The sequence below is a fragment of the Caloenas nicobarica genome, chromosome 2 (assembly GCF_036013445.1).
Source record: "Caloenas nicobarica isolate bCalNic1 chromosome 2, bCalNic1.hap1, whole genome shotgun sequence".
Taxonomy (NCBI): domain Eukaryota; kingdom Metazoa; phylum Chordata; class Aves; order Columbiformes; family Columbidae; genus Caloenas; species Caloenas nicobarica.
The window spans coordinates 164,280,601-164,297,850 of record NC_088246.1 but is presented as its reverse complement, the minus strand read 5'-3'; the positions used below and the strand labels follow the sequence as shown (position 1 = coordinate 164,297,850).

Here is a 17,250-nt window from a genome sequence, read left to right as displayed (position 1 = left end):
CCTGACACGCGCTAGGACGAGCCAGGATGCTGGTGGTTGTCCTGCTCACCTGGGCACACACCGCCTCATATTCAGCCACTGTCAACCAACATCCCCAGGTCCTTTACCACCTGGCAGCTCTCCAGCCACTCTTCCACAAACCTGTAGCGTTCACGGGGCTGTGGTGACCCAAGCGCAGGACCCGACACTTGGCCTGGTTCAACCTCATGCAATTGCTCCCAGCCCATGGCTTCAGCCTGTCCAGGGCCTTCTGTAGAGCCTTCATAGCGCCAAGTGGGTCAACACTCCTGCCTAACTTGGTGTCATGTGCAAACGTACTGAGAGTGCACTCAATCTCCTTGTCCAGATGAAGGAGAAAGACATTAAACAGAACTGGCCCCAGTACTGAGCCCTGGGGAAAAGCACTTGTGAATGGCCACCAAATGGATTTACCTCCAGTACCACAACTCTTGGGGCTCAGCCGTCCAGACACTTTTTCAGTCTTCAAAGACTACAGTCGTCCAAAACATGAGCAGCCACTTTCTCTGGGACAAACAGTGTCAGCTTGTTGTCTACACCAGAACACTCTCTGTGTAGCAGGAGTAATCTCCTTCACTAATAAAACCTTGAAACATCAACCCTGCACACCCAGCTCATAAGCAAGACACACACCAAGACACCCAGAGAGCACAACGAGCATGGAAGGAAAGGCTTAGCGAGATGGAAGCAAGAAGGGCAGGGATCCTCCGCCATGGAAGAGGCAATTCCTCAGGCCCAGCACAGCTCCAAAGCCCAGACCAGTCTGCCAGGGCTATGAGGAAAAGGGACCCCCTCCACACAATGCAACCGCAAACCACACGAGTGCCATGGGATGACCTCACTGACGACACCCCACCTCTCCTACGCTTTGGCCGCATCCTCTGCCTGCCCTGAAATGCGCTTTCAACACCAAGTCTTCGGCCTCTAATGCTCACACTTCAAAGCTGCCGCTACGGACAAGTGGACACGTCCTCAAGACAAGGACAAGAAATTGGAGCATTGCGCAAGGAAAACACACCCTCCTCATTCCTGGCCAGGCTGCGACATCCAACAGCTGCTGGCTGCAAAATGCCGTCATGTGCAAAGGCTGTCCCGCCCAGCCAGGACCAGCATAAAAGCCGGCCCAGCGCCTCTCTCCCTCACACACTTCTCCTGACGCCTTCTCTTCCCTCCGCGCTCAACAAGGTGAGCCTCAGCCCCCTTCCCCTCCTTCTCCTGCCCCGCCTGGCCCCTCTCTTCCAGCACGCTCTGCCCCCAGCCTCAGCAGCCCTCACGCCTCCCCACCGCCACGCTCGCCACAGCCCCACACCAGCTTCCCCACTCCCTCCCCCTCCTGCAACACCGCTCCTCGCACCCCTATGCCCCTGTGCTTCCTCAACAGCCTCTCGTCCCTTCCAGGGCCCCTCCGCACCACACACATGGCCTGCTACGACGCCTACCGCCCCTGCGGACCCACCCCGCTGGCCAACAGCTGCAACGAGCCCTGTGCCCTGCAGTGCCAGGACTCCCGCGTCGTCATCCAGCCTCCCGCCGTGCTGGTCACCCTGCCAGGACCCATCCTCACCTCTTACCCCCAGAGCACCGCTGTCGGATCCTCCTCATCGGCTGCCGTGGGCAACGAACTTGGTGCCCAGGGAGTTGCCATCAACTCCGGCGCCTTCGGCTACGGCTACGGCTTCGGAGGCCTGGGTGGCTTCGGAGGCCTGGGCTCCTGCGGCGGCAGAAGGGGCGGCTACATCTGCTAAGGGCTGTCACCACCACCCCTGACGCACACCACCTACCCCATTGAAGCTGCGGCATGGATTGTGGACTCACCTCTGGACCCTTCTTGGCACGGGGACCTGCTAGCCATGCCTCCTCCTCTCAAGACACCAAGCATGGAAGGAGGGAAGGCGCCAGCCTCAGCTGCCTGCAGACATTACCCTTGGACCTTCTCCTCTTCTCGCACATCTTTCTTTGAGCTTCAACTTGCTCTCTTCCACTTGGTACTCCAGCCTCTTCCTTTTTTTTCCCTCAATAAAGTTCTCTTGCATCCCAGTCTGAGATGTCTCCTCTTGCTTTCTTCTTCCATGGCTTGTCCAATCTCACCTGGCACAAAGCCAGGGCTCAAGGAGCCATCATGGTGGGTGGAAAAGAGCTACAAGACGTCTATTAGGAAATACGTCATCAGGAACACCAGCCACATGCACCTGGTGGGCTGCCTGGCTGTCACACAAACCCTTCACTTGCCCAAGGAAAAGGCTTGGGCGCGCTCATGCACTTCTACCCTGGCCTCTCATCCAGTCTCCCCATGGCAGCACGTACTTGTCCAAATCACTTCCCCAGCACCACTCGCTGCCCATCACAGCAAACAGAATCATTGACTGCACAAGGAACCTCTGGACATCATCTCGTTCAACCCAACCTGCTCAAGCATCAGCAGCTCAAGCGGGCTGTCCATGCAGTTTCCAAACAGATGTTCAGTATCTCCGAGGACAGAGACTCCAGTATCTCTCTGCGCAAGCGGTTCCACTTTTTGAGCATCCTCTCACTGAAAAAGTGTTGCCTTCTCCTCCAAGGAAATGGCACGGCTTCTCAACTCTCCCCATTCACCCTTGGCCTGGCCGTGGGCACCTATGACAAGAGTCTCATTCCCTTCTCCTTGTTCCCTTTCACTTGAGTATTTAGACACACTGACGACATCTCCTTGTGCTGCCTTGTCTCCTGTCTTTAAAACCCTCCCAGCTCTCTCACCTTCAGCTCATACGAAGGATGTTCCAGTACCTTTGGCATTTCAGTGGTCCCGCACTACTCTCCCTCCACTAAGAGCATTTCCTTGTAACACTGGGGGAGCTCTTACCTTGACACAAGACGAAACAAGGGGCCTCATCAACACTGAAAGACAGCATGACCACCTTGAAACCCACTGGCAATGCTCATCCCAAAGCTGCCCTGGAGAATCTCGGCCTCTTTTCACACAAGGCTGCATTGTTGCCTCCTTGTCGGCTTTTCCTCCACCAGCACCACAAAGTCATGCACAGAAAGCTGCTTTCCAGCCTGTCAAACCCCAGCATGTCCTGAGGCCCTGTGCTAGGGAATCACATTGATTGGAAAAGACGTAGAGGATCATGGAGTCTTTACCGGTAACCCCACACTATCAAGCCCACCTCTAAATCATGGCCCTAGTGATGCAGAGAATTGACTAACTAACACTTAACTAATTAATATTTAGAGAACTAACACTTCAGGAGCTAACGCTTAGAGAGCAAACCCTTAACCCACAACGCTTAGAACCCTTAACCCATATTACGATTGCCTAGCTTTGCTTAGCCTTGTGTAAGAGAAACAAAAGTTTATTGATGACTTTACAGGCCTTGCACAGAGACAAAATCTTGGGTGCATCCTTGGTGCATCCTTGGTTGAATTAGATAACCGAAACCTGGGCACAGGACAGGAGATACGCCAGTTCTAACCAACTCAGCAGTCTGAGTCCCAGCCAACTCAGCACACCAGGCCAGAGGTGAACGTGTACAGAGAAGACGACCCCGGTCCATGATCACTGCGCAGGCTCAGCCAGGAGGGATCAAAGGTGGAGACTATGGAAATGATTTCCCGGAACTCATTGTAATAAGAACCGCCTTCTCGGGGACAGGTTATGAATATGTATAGGCGCTCCTAGAACTTTCATGAATATGTAACACTTCGCAGTATTTAACTAAGCTCACGGCTACTGGAAAGTTGCACATGTCTTTGGTGAAAATTATTTCCGCGTGTGTACAGCACCGAAACAAACATACCTGCTTTACAATCTTACAGGTTGTAAGGTTACTTTCCACGCGTCACTAGGAACCTCAACTACGCATCTTTGCAACACCTCCAGGGATGGTCACTCCACCACTGCCTTGCGCAGCCTGTTCCAATACCCGACAACACTTCCTGGAAAAAAATTTTTCCTAATATCCAATCTAGACCTCCCATGGCACAACTTGAGGCCGTTTCTACTTGTTCTGTCACTTGGTACTTGGGAAAAGAGACTGAATCCCTTCCTCACTACAACCTCTTTTTGAGCAGTTGCAGAGAGCAAAACATCTCCCTTTGCTGCAAAAACATATACCAAAAAGTTTGTATTGTCTTTTCTAGCAGGAGCTGGATTAAGTTCTAGTTGGGCTTTAGCCTTTGTAATTTTCCCCCTGCATAAACTCAAAACATCCTGGTGTTCCTCCTCAGTATCTTGCCTCTTCTTGCAGACGTCAAAAGCTCTCTTTTTTCTCATGAGTTCAAGCCAAACTCCTCAGTTAAGGACAGGCCAGTCTTCTTCCCTGACAGCTTGTCTTTCGGCATATGGGGACTCTCCCTCGCACATGGGGGAATCTTCTGGTACCTTCTCACAGAAGAAAACCATGAAGCCCATATGCCAACCAAACCTTGCCACAGAAAATTAATATACACAGCTACAAGCTTACAAGCAAGAGGGCACAAAGACACCCACAGAGCACAATCAAGACCAAAGGCCAGGCCTAATGACAGGCTTAATGAGATGGCAGAGTGCAGCTGGGGCATCAAACACCATGGAAGGGGCAGTCGCTCACGCCTGTCACAGCTCCAAAGCCCAGCCCAGCCTGTCAGAGATGGCAGCAAATGGGGCCCTCTCCTCACAACGCACCCGCAAACCACACGAGTGCCATGGGATGACCTCACTGACCACACTCCACCTCTCCTACGCTTTGGCCACGTCCTCTGCCCGCCCTGACACGCGCTAGGACGAGCCAGGATGCTGGTGGCTGTCCTGCTCACCTGGGCACACACCGCCTCATATTCAACCACTGTCGACCAACATCCCCAGGTCCTTTACCACCTGGCAGCTTTCCAGCCACTCTTCCACAAACCTGTAGCGTTCACGGGGCTGTGGTGACCCAAGCGCAGGACCCGACACTTGGCCTGGTTCAACCTCATGCAATTGTTCCCAGCCCACGGCTCCAGCCTGTCCAGGGCCTTCTGTAGAGCCTTCATAGCGCCTAGTGGGTCAACACTCCTGCCTAACTTGGTGTCATGTGCAAACGTACTGAGAGTGCACTCAATCTCCTTGTCCAGATGAAGGAGAAAGACATTAAACAGAACTGGCCCCAGTACTGAGCCCTGGGGAAACGCACTTGTGAATGGCCACCAAATGGATTTACCTCCAGTACCACAACTCTTGGGCTTCAGCCGTCCAGACACTTTTTCAGTCTTCAAAGACTACAGTCATCCAAGACATGAGCAGCCACTTTCTCTGGGACAAACAGTGTCAGCTTGTCGTCTACACCAGAACACTCTCTATGTAGCAGGAGTAATCTCCTTCACTAATAAAACCTTGAAACATCAACCCTGCACACCCAGCTCATAAGCAAGACACACACCAAGACACCCAGAGAGCACAACGAGCGTGGAACGAAAGGCTTAGTGAGATGGAAGCAAGAAGGGCAGGGATCCTCCGCCATGGAAGAGGCAATTCCTCAGGACCAGCACAGCTCCAAAGCCCAGACCAGTCTGCCAGGGCTGTGAGGAAAAGGGACCCCCTCCACACAATGCAACCGCAAACCACACGAGTGCCATGGGATGACCTCACTGACGACACCCCACCTCTCCTACGCTTTGGCTGCATCCTCTGCCTGCCCTGAAATGCGCTTTCAACACCAAGTCTTCGGCCTCTAATGCTCACACTTCAAAGCTGCCGCCACGGACAAGTGGACACGTCCTCAAGACAAGGACAAGAAATTGGAGCATTGCGCAAGGAAAACACACCCTCCTCATTCCTGGCCAGGCTGTGGCATCCAACAGCTGCTGGCTGCAAAATGCCGTCATGCGCAAAGGCTGTCCCGCCCAGCCAGGACCAGCATAAAAGCCGGCCCAGCGCCTCTCTCCCTCACACACTTCTCCTGACGCCTTCTCCTCCCTCCACGCTCAACAAGGTGAGCCTCAGCCCCCTTCCCCTCCTTCTCCTGCCCCGCCTGGCCCCTCTCTTCCAGCACGCTCTGCCCCCAGCCTCAGCAGCCCTCACGCCTCCCCACAGCCCCACACCAGCCTCCCCACTCCCTCGCCCTCCTGCAACACCGCTCCTCGCACCCCCACGCCCCTGCGCTTGCTCAACAGCCTCTCGTCCCTTCCAGGGCCCCTCCGCACCACACACATGGCCTGCTACGACGCCTACCGCCCCTGCGGACCCACCCCGCTGGCCAACAGCTGCAACGAGCCCTGTGCCCTGCAGTGCCAGGACTCCCGCGTCGTCATCCAGCCTCCCGCCGTGCTGGTCACCCTGCCAGGACCCATCCTCACCTCCCACCCCCAGAGCACCGCCGTCGGATCCTCCTCATCGGCTGCCGTGGGCAACGAACTTGGTGCCCAGGGAGTTGCCATCAACTCCGGCGCCTTCGGCTACGGCTACGGCTTCAGAGGCCTGGGCGGCTTTGGAGGCCTGGGTGGCTTCGGAGGCCTGGGCTCCTGCGGCGGCAGAAGGGGCGGCTACATCTGCTAAGGGCTGTCACCACCACCCCTGACGCACACCACCTACCGCATCGAAGCTGCGGCATGGATTGTGGACTCACCTCTGGACCCTTCTTGGCACGGGGACCTGCTGTCCATGGCTCCTCCTCTAAAGGAGCCAGGAAGATCTTGGTGCTCTGGCAACATCTAGGTCACAGAAGCAACCTCAGCTGATGGTCGCCCTACGTGCAGCTTATACTTGTCACCTTCTACTTGGCGCTCCTGCCTTTGCACTCTTTTTTTTCCTCAATAAAGTTCTCTTGCATCCCAGCCTGACACGTCTCACTTTACTTTCTTCTCTCAAGGCTCTTCCAGCCTCACCCAGCACAAAGCCAGGGCTCAAGAAGCAAACCGGATAGGGGGGAAAAGGGCCACAAGACCTCTCCCAGGAAATATGGCACCACCTAGACCACCAAGAACACAGACCAGTATTCCGGAGCTCTTCCACAATATGACACAAGCCCATCACTGGATCAAAGAAAGACTTGGACACCAGAACACTCTCCTCAACATGCCTCTGATGAGACCTCCCAAGGCCAGCACACACTTGACTATCTTTCTTCCCCAGCATGACTCCCCAGCTCTACCACAAGCACAATCACAGAATCATTAAGTATTTAGACTTTCCTCATGGGTGCACGGGTCCTGCCAAGGCTGTGGTCCAACACAGGCTTCCTACAGGGTCACGCCTCCTGTGGGTGCACCCACCTGCTCCAGCGTCAGGTCCTCCACGGGCTGCAGGTGCTTATCTCCTCCACTGTGGACATTTCCTCCACTGTGAACCTCCACGGGCTGCAGGGGGACAACCTGCTTCAGCCCAGTTCTTCACCACAGGCTGCAGGGCAATCTCTGCTCCACAACCTGCAGCACCTCCTGCTCCTCCTTCTTCACTCACCTTGCTGTCTCTAGAGATTTGTCTCCCACCTTTATTCCCTCCTCTCTTCCAGTTACTATTCTGAAGTAGTTTTTGCCCCTTCATAAACATGTTTCCACAGAGGTGCTACCACCATTGCTCGCTGGCTCAGCTTTAGCCAGCAGTGGCTCTGCCTTGGAGCTGGCTGGCTAGTCTTGTAGAATCACGGAACTGGTTGGCTTACGAAAGAATTTTCAGATCACCAAGTCCTGCTGCTAACCTAACAATACCAAGTCTACCACACACCCGTGTCGTCAAGCACCACATCTACACAGTTTTACACACCTCCAGAGATGGTGACTCCACCACTGCCCTGGGCAGCCTGTTCCAATGCCCCAAAACCCTTTAGGGGAAGGCATTTTCCCTAATAGCCGCACTAAACCTCCCCTGGGCCAACTTCAAGCCGCTTTCTCCAGTTCTGTCACTTCCGACAAGAGACCAACACCCTCCGCTCTACGACCTCCTTTCAGGTAGTTGCACAGAGCAAGAAGGTCTCCCCTCAGCCTCCTGTTCTCCAAACTGAATCTCCCAAGGCCCTCTGCTGCTCCCCATCCCACTTGTGCTACAGACCCTTCACCAGATTCATTGCCCTTTTCTGAACTCGCTCCAGCACCTCAAGGTCTTTCTTGTCATCAAGGGCCCAAAACTGAACCCCGCATTCTAGCTGCAGCCTCAGCAGCACCACATACAGGGGGATGGTCACTGCCCTGCTCCTGCTGGCCACACTACTGATGACACAGGCCAGAATGCTGGTGGCCTTCCTGGCCACCTGGGCACACGCTGGCTCATGTTCTGCCAGCGGCTCACCAGTAGCCCAGGTCCTTTTCCAACAGGTAGCTTTACAGCCTCTCTTTCACCAAGCTTCTAGTGTTCCACGGGCTGGTACTGATGCAAGTGCAGAACACAAAACTTGGCCTTGTTGAACCTCATACAATTGTCATTTTTGCTCAATCTAGGCTGTCCACATCCTTCTCTAGAGCATTCTTACTGTCCAGCAGATCAACATTCCTGCCCAACTTGATGTCATCTGCAAACTTACCGAGGGGGCACTCCACGCCCTTGTCCAGATCATGGAGAAAGATCTTAAACAGAACTGGCCTCAGTACTGAGCCCTGGGGAACACCTCTTGTGAGTGCCCACCAACTGGATTTAACTCCAGTCACCGCAACTCTTTGCGCCCACCCATCCAGCCAGTGTTTTAGCCAGCGAAGGCTATGCCCGTCTAAGCCATGAGCAGCCACTTTCTCCAGGAGAAATGATGTCAAAGACTTTACCAAAATCTTACTCCACAGCATCCACAGCCTTGCCCTCATCCACTAAAGCAGGTCACCTTGTCATAGCAGGAGATCAGGTTGCTCGAGCAGGACCTGCCTTTCATAAACCCACGCTGACTACGTCTGATGACCTGCTGGTCCTGTACCTGCCATATGATGGCACTCAGGATGATCTGTTCCATGACCTTACCAAACAACAAGGTCAGACTGACACATCTGTAATTCCCCGCTTCCTCTTTTGGACCCTTCTCCTAGATAGGTGTCGTATTTGCTAACTTCCAGTCAGTGAGCACCTCCTCGGCGAGTCAGGTCTGCTGATACATGATGGAAAGTGGCTTGGGGAGCACCTCCGCCAGCTCTCTCACAACTCCTGGGGAAAACCTATCTAGCCCCATACACCTGGGTGTATCAAAGTGGTGTAGCAGCTCACCAACCATTTCCCCTTTGATTCCTGGGGCTTCGTTCTATGCCCCATCACTGTCTTCCAGCTCAGGGAGCTGGCTACACAGAGAACAACTGGTTTTACAATTAGCCACTGAGGCAAAGAAGGCATTAAGGCCTTTTCCACATCCATTGTAAATGTCTTGCTCCCTGAATCCACTACAAGTTGGAGATTCTCCTTAGCTTCCTTTTCCTGCAAAAACATATACCAAAAAGGTTGTATTGTCTTTTCTGGCAGGAGCTGGATTAAGCTCTAGTTGGGCTTTAGCCCTTGTAATTTTCCCCCTGCATAAAACTCAGAACATCCTCGTGCTCCTCCTCAGTATCTTGCCTCTTCTTGCAGACGTCAAAAGCTCTCTTTTTTCTCATGAGTTCAAGCCAAACTCCTCAGTTAAGGACAGGCCAGTCTTCTTCTCTGCCAGCTTGTCTTTCGGCATATGGGGACTCTCCCTCGCACATGGGGGAATCTTCTGGTAGCTTCTCACAGAAGAAAACCATGAAGCCCATATGCCAACCAAACCTTGCCACAGAAAATTAATATACACAGCTACAAGCTTACAAGCAAGAGGGCACAAAGACACCCACAGAGCACAATCAAGACCAAAGGCCAGGCCTAATGACAGGCTTAATGAGATGGCAGAGTGCAGCTGGGGCATCAAACACCATGGAAGGGGCAGTCGCTCACGCCTGTCACAGCTCCAAAGCCCAGCCCAGCCTGTCAGAGATGGCAGCAAATGGGGCCCTCTCCTCACAACGCACCCGCAAACCACACGAGTGCCATGGGATGACCTCACTGACCACACTCCACCTCTCCTACGCTTTGGCCACGTCCTCTGCCCGCCCTGACACGCGCTAGGACGAGCTAGGATGCTGGTGGTTGTCCTGCTCACCTGGGCACACACCGCCTCATATTCAGCCACTGTCAACCAACATCCCCAGGTCCTTTACCACCTGGCAGCTTTCCAGCCACTCTTCCACAAGCCTGTAGCGTTCACGGGGCTGTGGTGACCCAAGCGCAGGACCCGACACTTGGCCTGGTTCAACCTCATGCAATTGCTCCCAGCCCATGGCTCCAGCCTGTCCAGGGCCTTCTGTAGAGCCTTCATAGCGCCAAGTGGGTCAACACGCCTGCCTAACTTGGTGTCATGTGCAAACGTACTGAGAGTGCACTCAATCTCCTTGTCCAGATGAAGGAGAAAGACATTAAACAGAACTGGCCCCAGTACTGAGCCCTGGGGAAAAGCACTTGTGAATGGCCACCAAATGGATTTACCTCCAGTACCACAACTCTTGGGGTTCAGCCGTCCAGACACTTTTTCAGTCTTCAAAGACTACAGTCGTCCAAGACATGAGCAGCCACTTTCTCTGGGACAAACAGTGTCAGCTTGTCGTCTACACCAGAACACTCTCTATGTAGCAGGAGTAATCTCCTTCACTAATAAAACCTTGAAACATCAACCCTGCACACCCAGCTCATAAGCAAGACACACACCAAGACACCCAGAGAGCACAACGAGCGTGGAAGGAAAGGCTTAGCGAGATGGAAGCAAGAAGGGCAGGGATCCTCCGCCATGGAAGAGGCAATTCCTCAGGCCCAGCACAGCTCCAAAGCCCAGACCAGTCTGCCAGGGCTGTGAGGAAAAGGGACCCCCTCCACACAATGCAACCGCAAACCACACGAGTGCCATGGGATGACCTCACTGACGACACCCCACCTCTCCTACGCTTTGGCCGCATCCTCTGCCTGCCCTGAAATGCGCTTTCAACACCAAGTCTTCGGCCTCTAATGCTCACACTTCAAAGCTGCCGCCACGGACAAGTGGACACGTCCTCAAGACAAGGACAAGAAATTGGAGCATTGCGCAAGGAAAACACACCCTCCTCATTCCTGGCCAGGCTGTGGCATCCAACAGCTGCTGGCTGCAAAATGCCGTCATGCGCAAAGGCTGTCCCGCCCAGCCAGGACCAGCATAAAAGCCGGCCCAGCGCCTCTCACCCTCACACGCTTCTCCTGACGCCTTCTCCTCCCTTCGCGCTCAACAAGGTGAGCCTCAGCCCCCTTCCCCTCCTTCTCCTGCCCCGCCTGGCCCCTCTCTTCCAGCACGCTCTGCCCCCAGCCTCAGCAGCCCTCACGCCTCCCCACCGCCACGCCTCCCCACAGCCCCACACCAGCCTCCCCACTCCCTCGCCCTCCTGCAACACCGCTCCTCGCACCCCCACGCCCCTGCGCTTGCTCAACAGCCTCTCGTCCCTTCCAGGGCCCCTCCGCACCACACACATGGCCTGCTACGACGCCTACCGCCCCTGCGGACCCACCCCGCTGGCCAACAGCTGCAACGAGCCCTGTGCCCTGCAGTGCCAGGACTCCCGCGTCGTCATCCAGCCTCCCGCCGTGCTGGTCACCCTGCCAGGACCCATCCTCACCTCCCACCCCCAGAGCACCGCCGTCGGATCCTCCTCATCGGCTGCCGTGGGCAACGAACTTGGTGCCCAGGGAGTTGCCATCAACTCCGGCGCCTTCGGCTACGGCTACGGCTTCAGAGGCCTGGGCGGCTTCGGAGGCCTGGGTGGCTTCGGAGGCCTGGGCTCCTGCGGCGGCAGAAGGGGCGGCTACATCTGCTAAGGGCTGTCACCACCACCCCTGACGCACACCACCTACCGCATCGAAGCTGCGGCATGGATTGTGGACTCACCTCTGGACCCTTCTTGGCACGGGGACCTGCTGTCCATGGCTCCTCCTCTAAAGGAGCCAGGAAGATCTTGGTGCTCTGGCAACATCTAGGTCACAGAAGCAACCTCAGCTGATGGTCGCCCTACGTGCATCTTATACTTGTCACCTTCTACTTGGTGCTCCTGCCTTTGCACTCTTTTTTTTCCTCAATAAAGTTCTCTTGCATCCCAGCCTGACACGTCTCACTTTACTTTCTTCTCTCAAGGCTCTTCCAGCCTCACCCAGCACAAAGCCAGGGCTCAAGAAGCAAACCGGATAGGGGGGAAAAGGGCCACAAGACCTCTCCCAGGAAATATGGCACCACCTAGACCACCAAGAACACAGACCAGTATTCCGGAGCTCTTCCACAATATGACACAAGCCCATCACTGGATCAAAGAAAGACTTGGACACCAGAACACTCTCCTCAACATGCCTCTGATGAGACCTCCCAAGGCCAGCACACACTTGACTATCTTTCTTCCCCAGCGTGACTCCCCAGCTCTACCACAAGCACAATCACAGAATCATTAAGTATTTAGACTTTCCTCATGGGTGCACGGGTCCTGCCAAGGCTGTGGTCCAACACAGGCTTCCTACAGGGTCACGCCTCCTGTGGGTGCACCCACCTGCTCCAGCGTCAGGTCCTCCACGGGCTGCAGGTGCTTATCTCCTCCACTGTGGACATTTCCTCCACTGTGAACCTCCACGGGCTGCAGGGGGACAACCTGCTTCAGCCCAGTTCTTCACCACAGGCTGCAGGGCAATCTCTGCTCCACAACCTACAGCACCTCCTGCTCCTCCTTCTTCACTCACCTTGCTGTCTCTAGAGATTTGTCTCCCACCTTTATTCCCTCCTCTCTTCCAGCTACTATTCTGAAGTAGTTTTTGCCCCTTCATAAACATGTTTCCACAGAGGTGCTACCACCATTGCTCGCTGGCTCAGCTTTAGCCAGCAGTGGCTCTGCCTTGGAGCTGGCTGGCTAGTCTTGTAGAATCACGGAATTGGTTGGCTTACGAAAGAATTTTCAGATCACCAAGTCCTGCTGTTAACCTAACAATACCAAGTCTACCACACACCCGTGTCGTCAAGCACCACATCTACACAGTTTTACACACCTCCAGAGATGGTGACTCCACCACTGCCCTGGGCAGCCTGTTCCAATGCCCCAAAACCCTTTAGGGGAAGGCATTTTCCCTAATAGCCGCACTAAACCTCCCCTGGGCCAACTTCAAGCCGCTTTCTCCAGTTCTGTCACTTCCGACAAGAGACCAACACCCTCCGCTCTACGACCTCCTTTCAGGTAGTTGCACAGAGCAAGAAGGTCTCCCCTCAGCCTCCTGTTCTCCAAACTGAATCTCCCAGGGCCCTCTGCTGCTCCCCATCCCACTTGTGCTACAGACCCTTCACCAGATTCATTGCCCTTTTCTGAACTCGCTCCAGCACCTCAAGGTCTTTCTTGTCATCAAGGGCCCAAAACTGAACCCCGCATTCTAGCTGCAGCCTCAGCAGCACCACATACAGGGGGATGGCCACTGCCCTGCTCCTGCTGGCCACACTACTGATGACACAGGCCAGAATGCTGGTGGCCTTCCTGGCCACCTGGGCACACGCTGGCTCATGTTCTGCCAGCTGCTCACCAGTAGCCCAGGTCCTTTTCCAACAGGTAGCTTTACAGCCTCTCTTTCACCAAGCTTCTAGTGTTCCACGGGCTGGTACTGATGCAAGTGCAGAACACAAAACTTGGCCTTGTTGAACCTCATACAATTGTCATTTTTGCTCGATCTAGGCTGCCCACATCCTTCTCTAGAGCATTCTTACTGTCCAGCAGATCAACATTCCTGCCCAACTTGATGTCATCTGCAAACTTACCGAGGGGGCACTCCACGCCCTTGTCCAGATCATGGAGAAAGATCTTAAACAGAACTGGCCTCAGTACTGAGCCCTGGGGAACACCTCTTGTGAGCGCCCACCAACTGGATTTAACTCCAGTCACCGCAACTCTTTGCGCCCACCCATCCAGCCAGTGTTTTAGCCAGCGAAGGCTATGCCCGTCTAAGCCATGAGCAGCCGCTTTCTCCAGGAGAAATGATGTCAAAGACTTTACCAAAATCTTACTCCACAGCATCCACAGCCTTGCCCTCATCCACTAAAGCAGGTCACCTTGTCATAGCAGGAGATCAGGTTGCTCGAGCAGGACCTGCCTTTCATAAACCCACGCTGACTACGTCTGATGACCTGCTGGTCCTGTACCTGCCATATGATGGCACTCAGGATGGTCTGTTCCATGACCTTACCAAGCAACAAGGTCAGACTGACACATCTGTAATTCCCCGCTTCCTCTTTTGGACCCTTCTCCTAGATAGGTGTCATATTTGCTAACTTCCAGTCAGTGAGCACCTCCTCGGCGAGTCAGGTCTGCTGATACATGATGGAAAGTGGCTTGGGGAGCACCTCCGCCAGCTCTCTCACAGCTCCTGGGGAAAACCTATCTAGCCCCATACACCTGGGTGTATCAAAGTGGTGTAGCAGCTCACCAACCATTTCCCCTTCGATTCCTGGGGCTTCGTTCTATGCCCCATCACTGTCTTCCAGCTCAGGGAGCTGGCTACACAGAGAACAACTGGTTTTACAATTAGCCACTGAGGCAAAGAAGGCATTAAGGCCTTTTCCACATCCATTGTAGATGTCTTGCTCCCTGAATCCACTACAAGTTGGAGATTCTCCTTAGCTTCCTTTTCCTGCAAAAACATATACCAAAAAGATTGTATTGTCTTTTCTAGCAGGAGCTGGATTAAGTTCTAGTTGGGCTTTAGCCCTTGTAATTTTCCCCCTGCATAAACTCAAAACATCCTCGTGCTCCTCCTCAGTATCTTGCCTCTTCTTGCAGACGTCAAAAGCTCTCTTTTTTCTCATGAGTTCAAGCCAAACTCCTCAGTTAAGGACAGGCCAGTCTTCTTCCCTGACAGCTTGTCTTTCAGCATATGGGGACTCTCCCTCGCACATGGGGGAATCTTCTGGTACCTTCTCACAGAAGAAAACCATGAAGCCCATATGCCAACCAAACCTTGCCACAGAAAATTAATATACACAGCTACAAGCTTACAAGCAAGAGGGCACAAAGACACCCACAGAGCACAATCAAGACCAAAGGCCAGGCCTAATGACAGGCTTAATGAGATGGCAGAGTGCAGCTGGGGCATCAAACACCATGGAAGGGGCAGTCGCTCACGCCTGTCACAGCTCCAAAGCCCAGCCCAGCCTGTCAGAGGTGGCAGCAAATGGGGCCCTCTCCTCACAACGCACCCGCAAACCACACGAGTGCCATGGGATGACCTCACTGACCACACTCCACATCTCATACGCTTTGGCCACATCCTCTGCCCGCCCTGACACGCGCTAGGACAAGCCAGGATGCTGGTGGTTGTCCTGCTCACCTGGGCACACACCGCCTCGTATTCAGCCACTGTCGACCAACATCCCCAGGTCCTTTACCACCTGGCAGCTTTACAGCCACTCTTCCACAAACCTGTAGCGTTCATGGGGCTGTGCTGACCCAAGCGAAGGACCTGACACTTGGCCTGGTTCAACCTCATGCAATTGCTCCCAGCCCACGGCTCCAGCCTGTCCAGGGCCTTCTGTAGAGCCTTCATAGCGCCAAGTGGGTCAACACTCCTGCCTAACTTGGTGTCGTGTGCAAACGTACTGAGAGTGCACTCAATCTCCTTGTCCAGATGAAGGAGAAAGACATTAAACAGAACTGGCCCCAGTACTGAGCCCTGGGGAAAAGCACTTGTGAATGGCCACCAAATGGATTTACCTCCAGTACCACAACTCTTGGGGCTCAGCCGTCCAGACACTTTTTCAGTCTTCAAAGACTACAGTCGTCCAAGACATGAGCAGCCACTTTCTCTGGGAGAAACAGTGTGAGCTTGTCGTCTACACCAGAACACTCTCTATGTAGCAGGAGTAATCTCCTTCACTAATAAAACCTTGAAACATCAACCCTGCACACCCAGCTCATAAGCAAGACACACACCAAGACACCCAGAGAGCACAACAAGCGTGGAAGGAAAGGCTTAGTGAGATGGAAGCAAGAAGGGCAGGGATCCTCCGCCATGGAAGAGGCAATTCCTCAGGCCCAGCACAGCTCCAAAGCCCAGACCAGTCTGCCAGGGCTGTGAGGAAAAGGGACCCCCTCCACACAATGCAACCGCAAACCACACGAGTGCCATGGGATGACCTCACTGACGACACCCCACCTCTCCTACGCTTTGGCCGCATCCTCTGCCTGCCCTGAAATGCGCTTTCAACACCAAGTCTTCGGCCTCTAATGCTCACACTTCAAAGCTGCCGCCACGGACAAGTGGACACGTCCTCAAGACAAGGACAAGAAATTGGAGCATTGCGCAAGGAAAACACACCCTCCTCATTCCTGGCCAGGCTGTGGCATCCAACAGCTGCTGGCTGCAAAATGCCGTCATGCGCAAAGGCTGTCCCGCCCAGCCAGGACCAGCATAAAAGCCGGCCCAGCGCCTCTCTCCCTCACGCACTTCTCCTGACGCCTTCTCCTCCCTCCGCGCTCAACAAGGTGAGCCTCAGCCCCCTTCCCCTCCTTCTCCTGCCCCGCCTGGCCCCTCTCTTCCAGCACGCTCTGCCCCCAGCCTCAGCAGCCCTCACGCCTCCCCACAGCCCCACACCAGCCTCCCCACTCCCTCGCCCTCCTGCAACACCGCTCCTCACACCCCCAGGCCCCTGCGCTTGCTCAACAGCCTCTCGTCCCTTCCAGGGCCCCTCCGCACCACACACATGGCCTGCTACGACGCCTACCGCCCCTGCGGACCCACCCCGCTGGCCAACAGCTGCAACGAGCCCTGTGCCCTGCAGTGCCAGGACTCCCGCGTCGTCATCCAGCCTCCCGCCGTGCTGGTCACCCTGCCAGGACCCATCCTCACCTCCCACCCTCAGAGCACCGCTGTCGGATCCTCCTCATCGGCTGCCGTGGGCAACGAACTTGGTGCCCAGGGAGTTGCCATCAACTCCGGCGCCTTCGGCTACGGCTACGGCTTCAGAGGCCTGGGCGGCTTCGGAGGCCTGGGTGGCTTCGGAGGCCTGGGCTCCTGCGGCGGCAGAAGGGGCGGCTACATCTGCTAAGGGCTGTCACCACCACCCCTGACGCACACCACCTACCGCATTGAAGCTGCGGCATGGATTGTGGACTCACCACTGGACCCTTCTTGGCACGGGGACCTGCTAGCCATGCCTCCTCCTCTGAAGACACCAAGCATGGAAGGAGGGAAGGCGCCAGCCTCAGCTGCCTGCAAACATTACCCTTGGACCTTCTCCTCTTCTCCCACATCTTTCTTTGAGCTTCAACTTGCTCTCTTCCACTTGG

At 54.8% G+C, this 17,250-nt stretch overlaps 4 protein-coding genes across 4 annotated transcripts; all 4 read left to right on the top strand.

Moving 5' to 3' along the window:
* The first annotated feature begins 1,436 nt into the window (after positions 1-1,436).
* LOC135986321 (feather beta keratin-like) lies at positions 1,437-1,763 on the top strand. Its single transcript, XM_065630279.1, has one exon. It carries the CDS (start codon positions 1,437-1,439, stop codon positions 1,761-1,763), a length of 327 nt encoding a protein of 108 aa, XP_065486351.1.
* A 4,400-nt stretch (positions 1,764-6,163) lies between these two features.
* On the top strand, positions 6,164-6,508 carry LOC135985047 (feather beta keratin-like). Its single transcript, XM_065627964.1, has one exon. The coding sequence runs from the start codon at positions 6,164-6,166 to the stop codon at positions 6,506-6,508; it is 345 nt and encodes a 114-aa protein (XP_065484036.1).
* Positions 6,509-11,422: 4,914 nt separating this feature from the next.
* Positions 11,423-11,767, top strand: LOC135985046 (feather beta keratin-like). Its single transcript, XM_065627962.1, has one exon. It carries the CDS (start codon positions 11,423-11,425, stop codon positions 11,765-11,767), a length of 345 nt encoding a protein of 114 aa, XP_065484034.1.
* A 4,897-nt stretch (positions 11,768-16,664) lies between these two features.
* LOC135985045 (feather beta keratin-like) lies at positions 16,665-17,009 on the top strand. The gene has a single exon (XM_065627961.1). It carries the CDS (start codon positions 16,665-16,667, stop codon positions 17,007-17,009), a length of 345 nt encoding a protein of 114 aa, XP_065484033.1.
* The last annotated feature ends 241 nt before the right edge of the window (positions 17,010-17,250 follow it).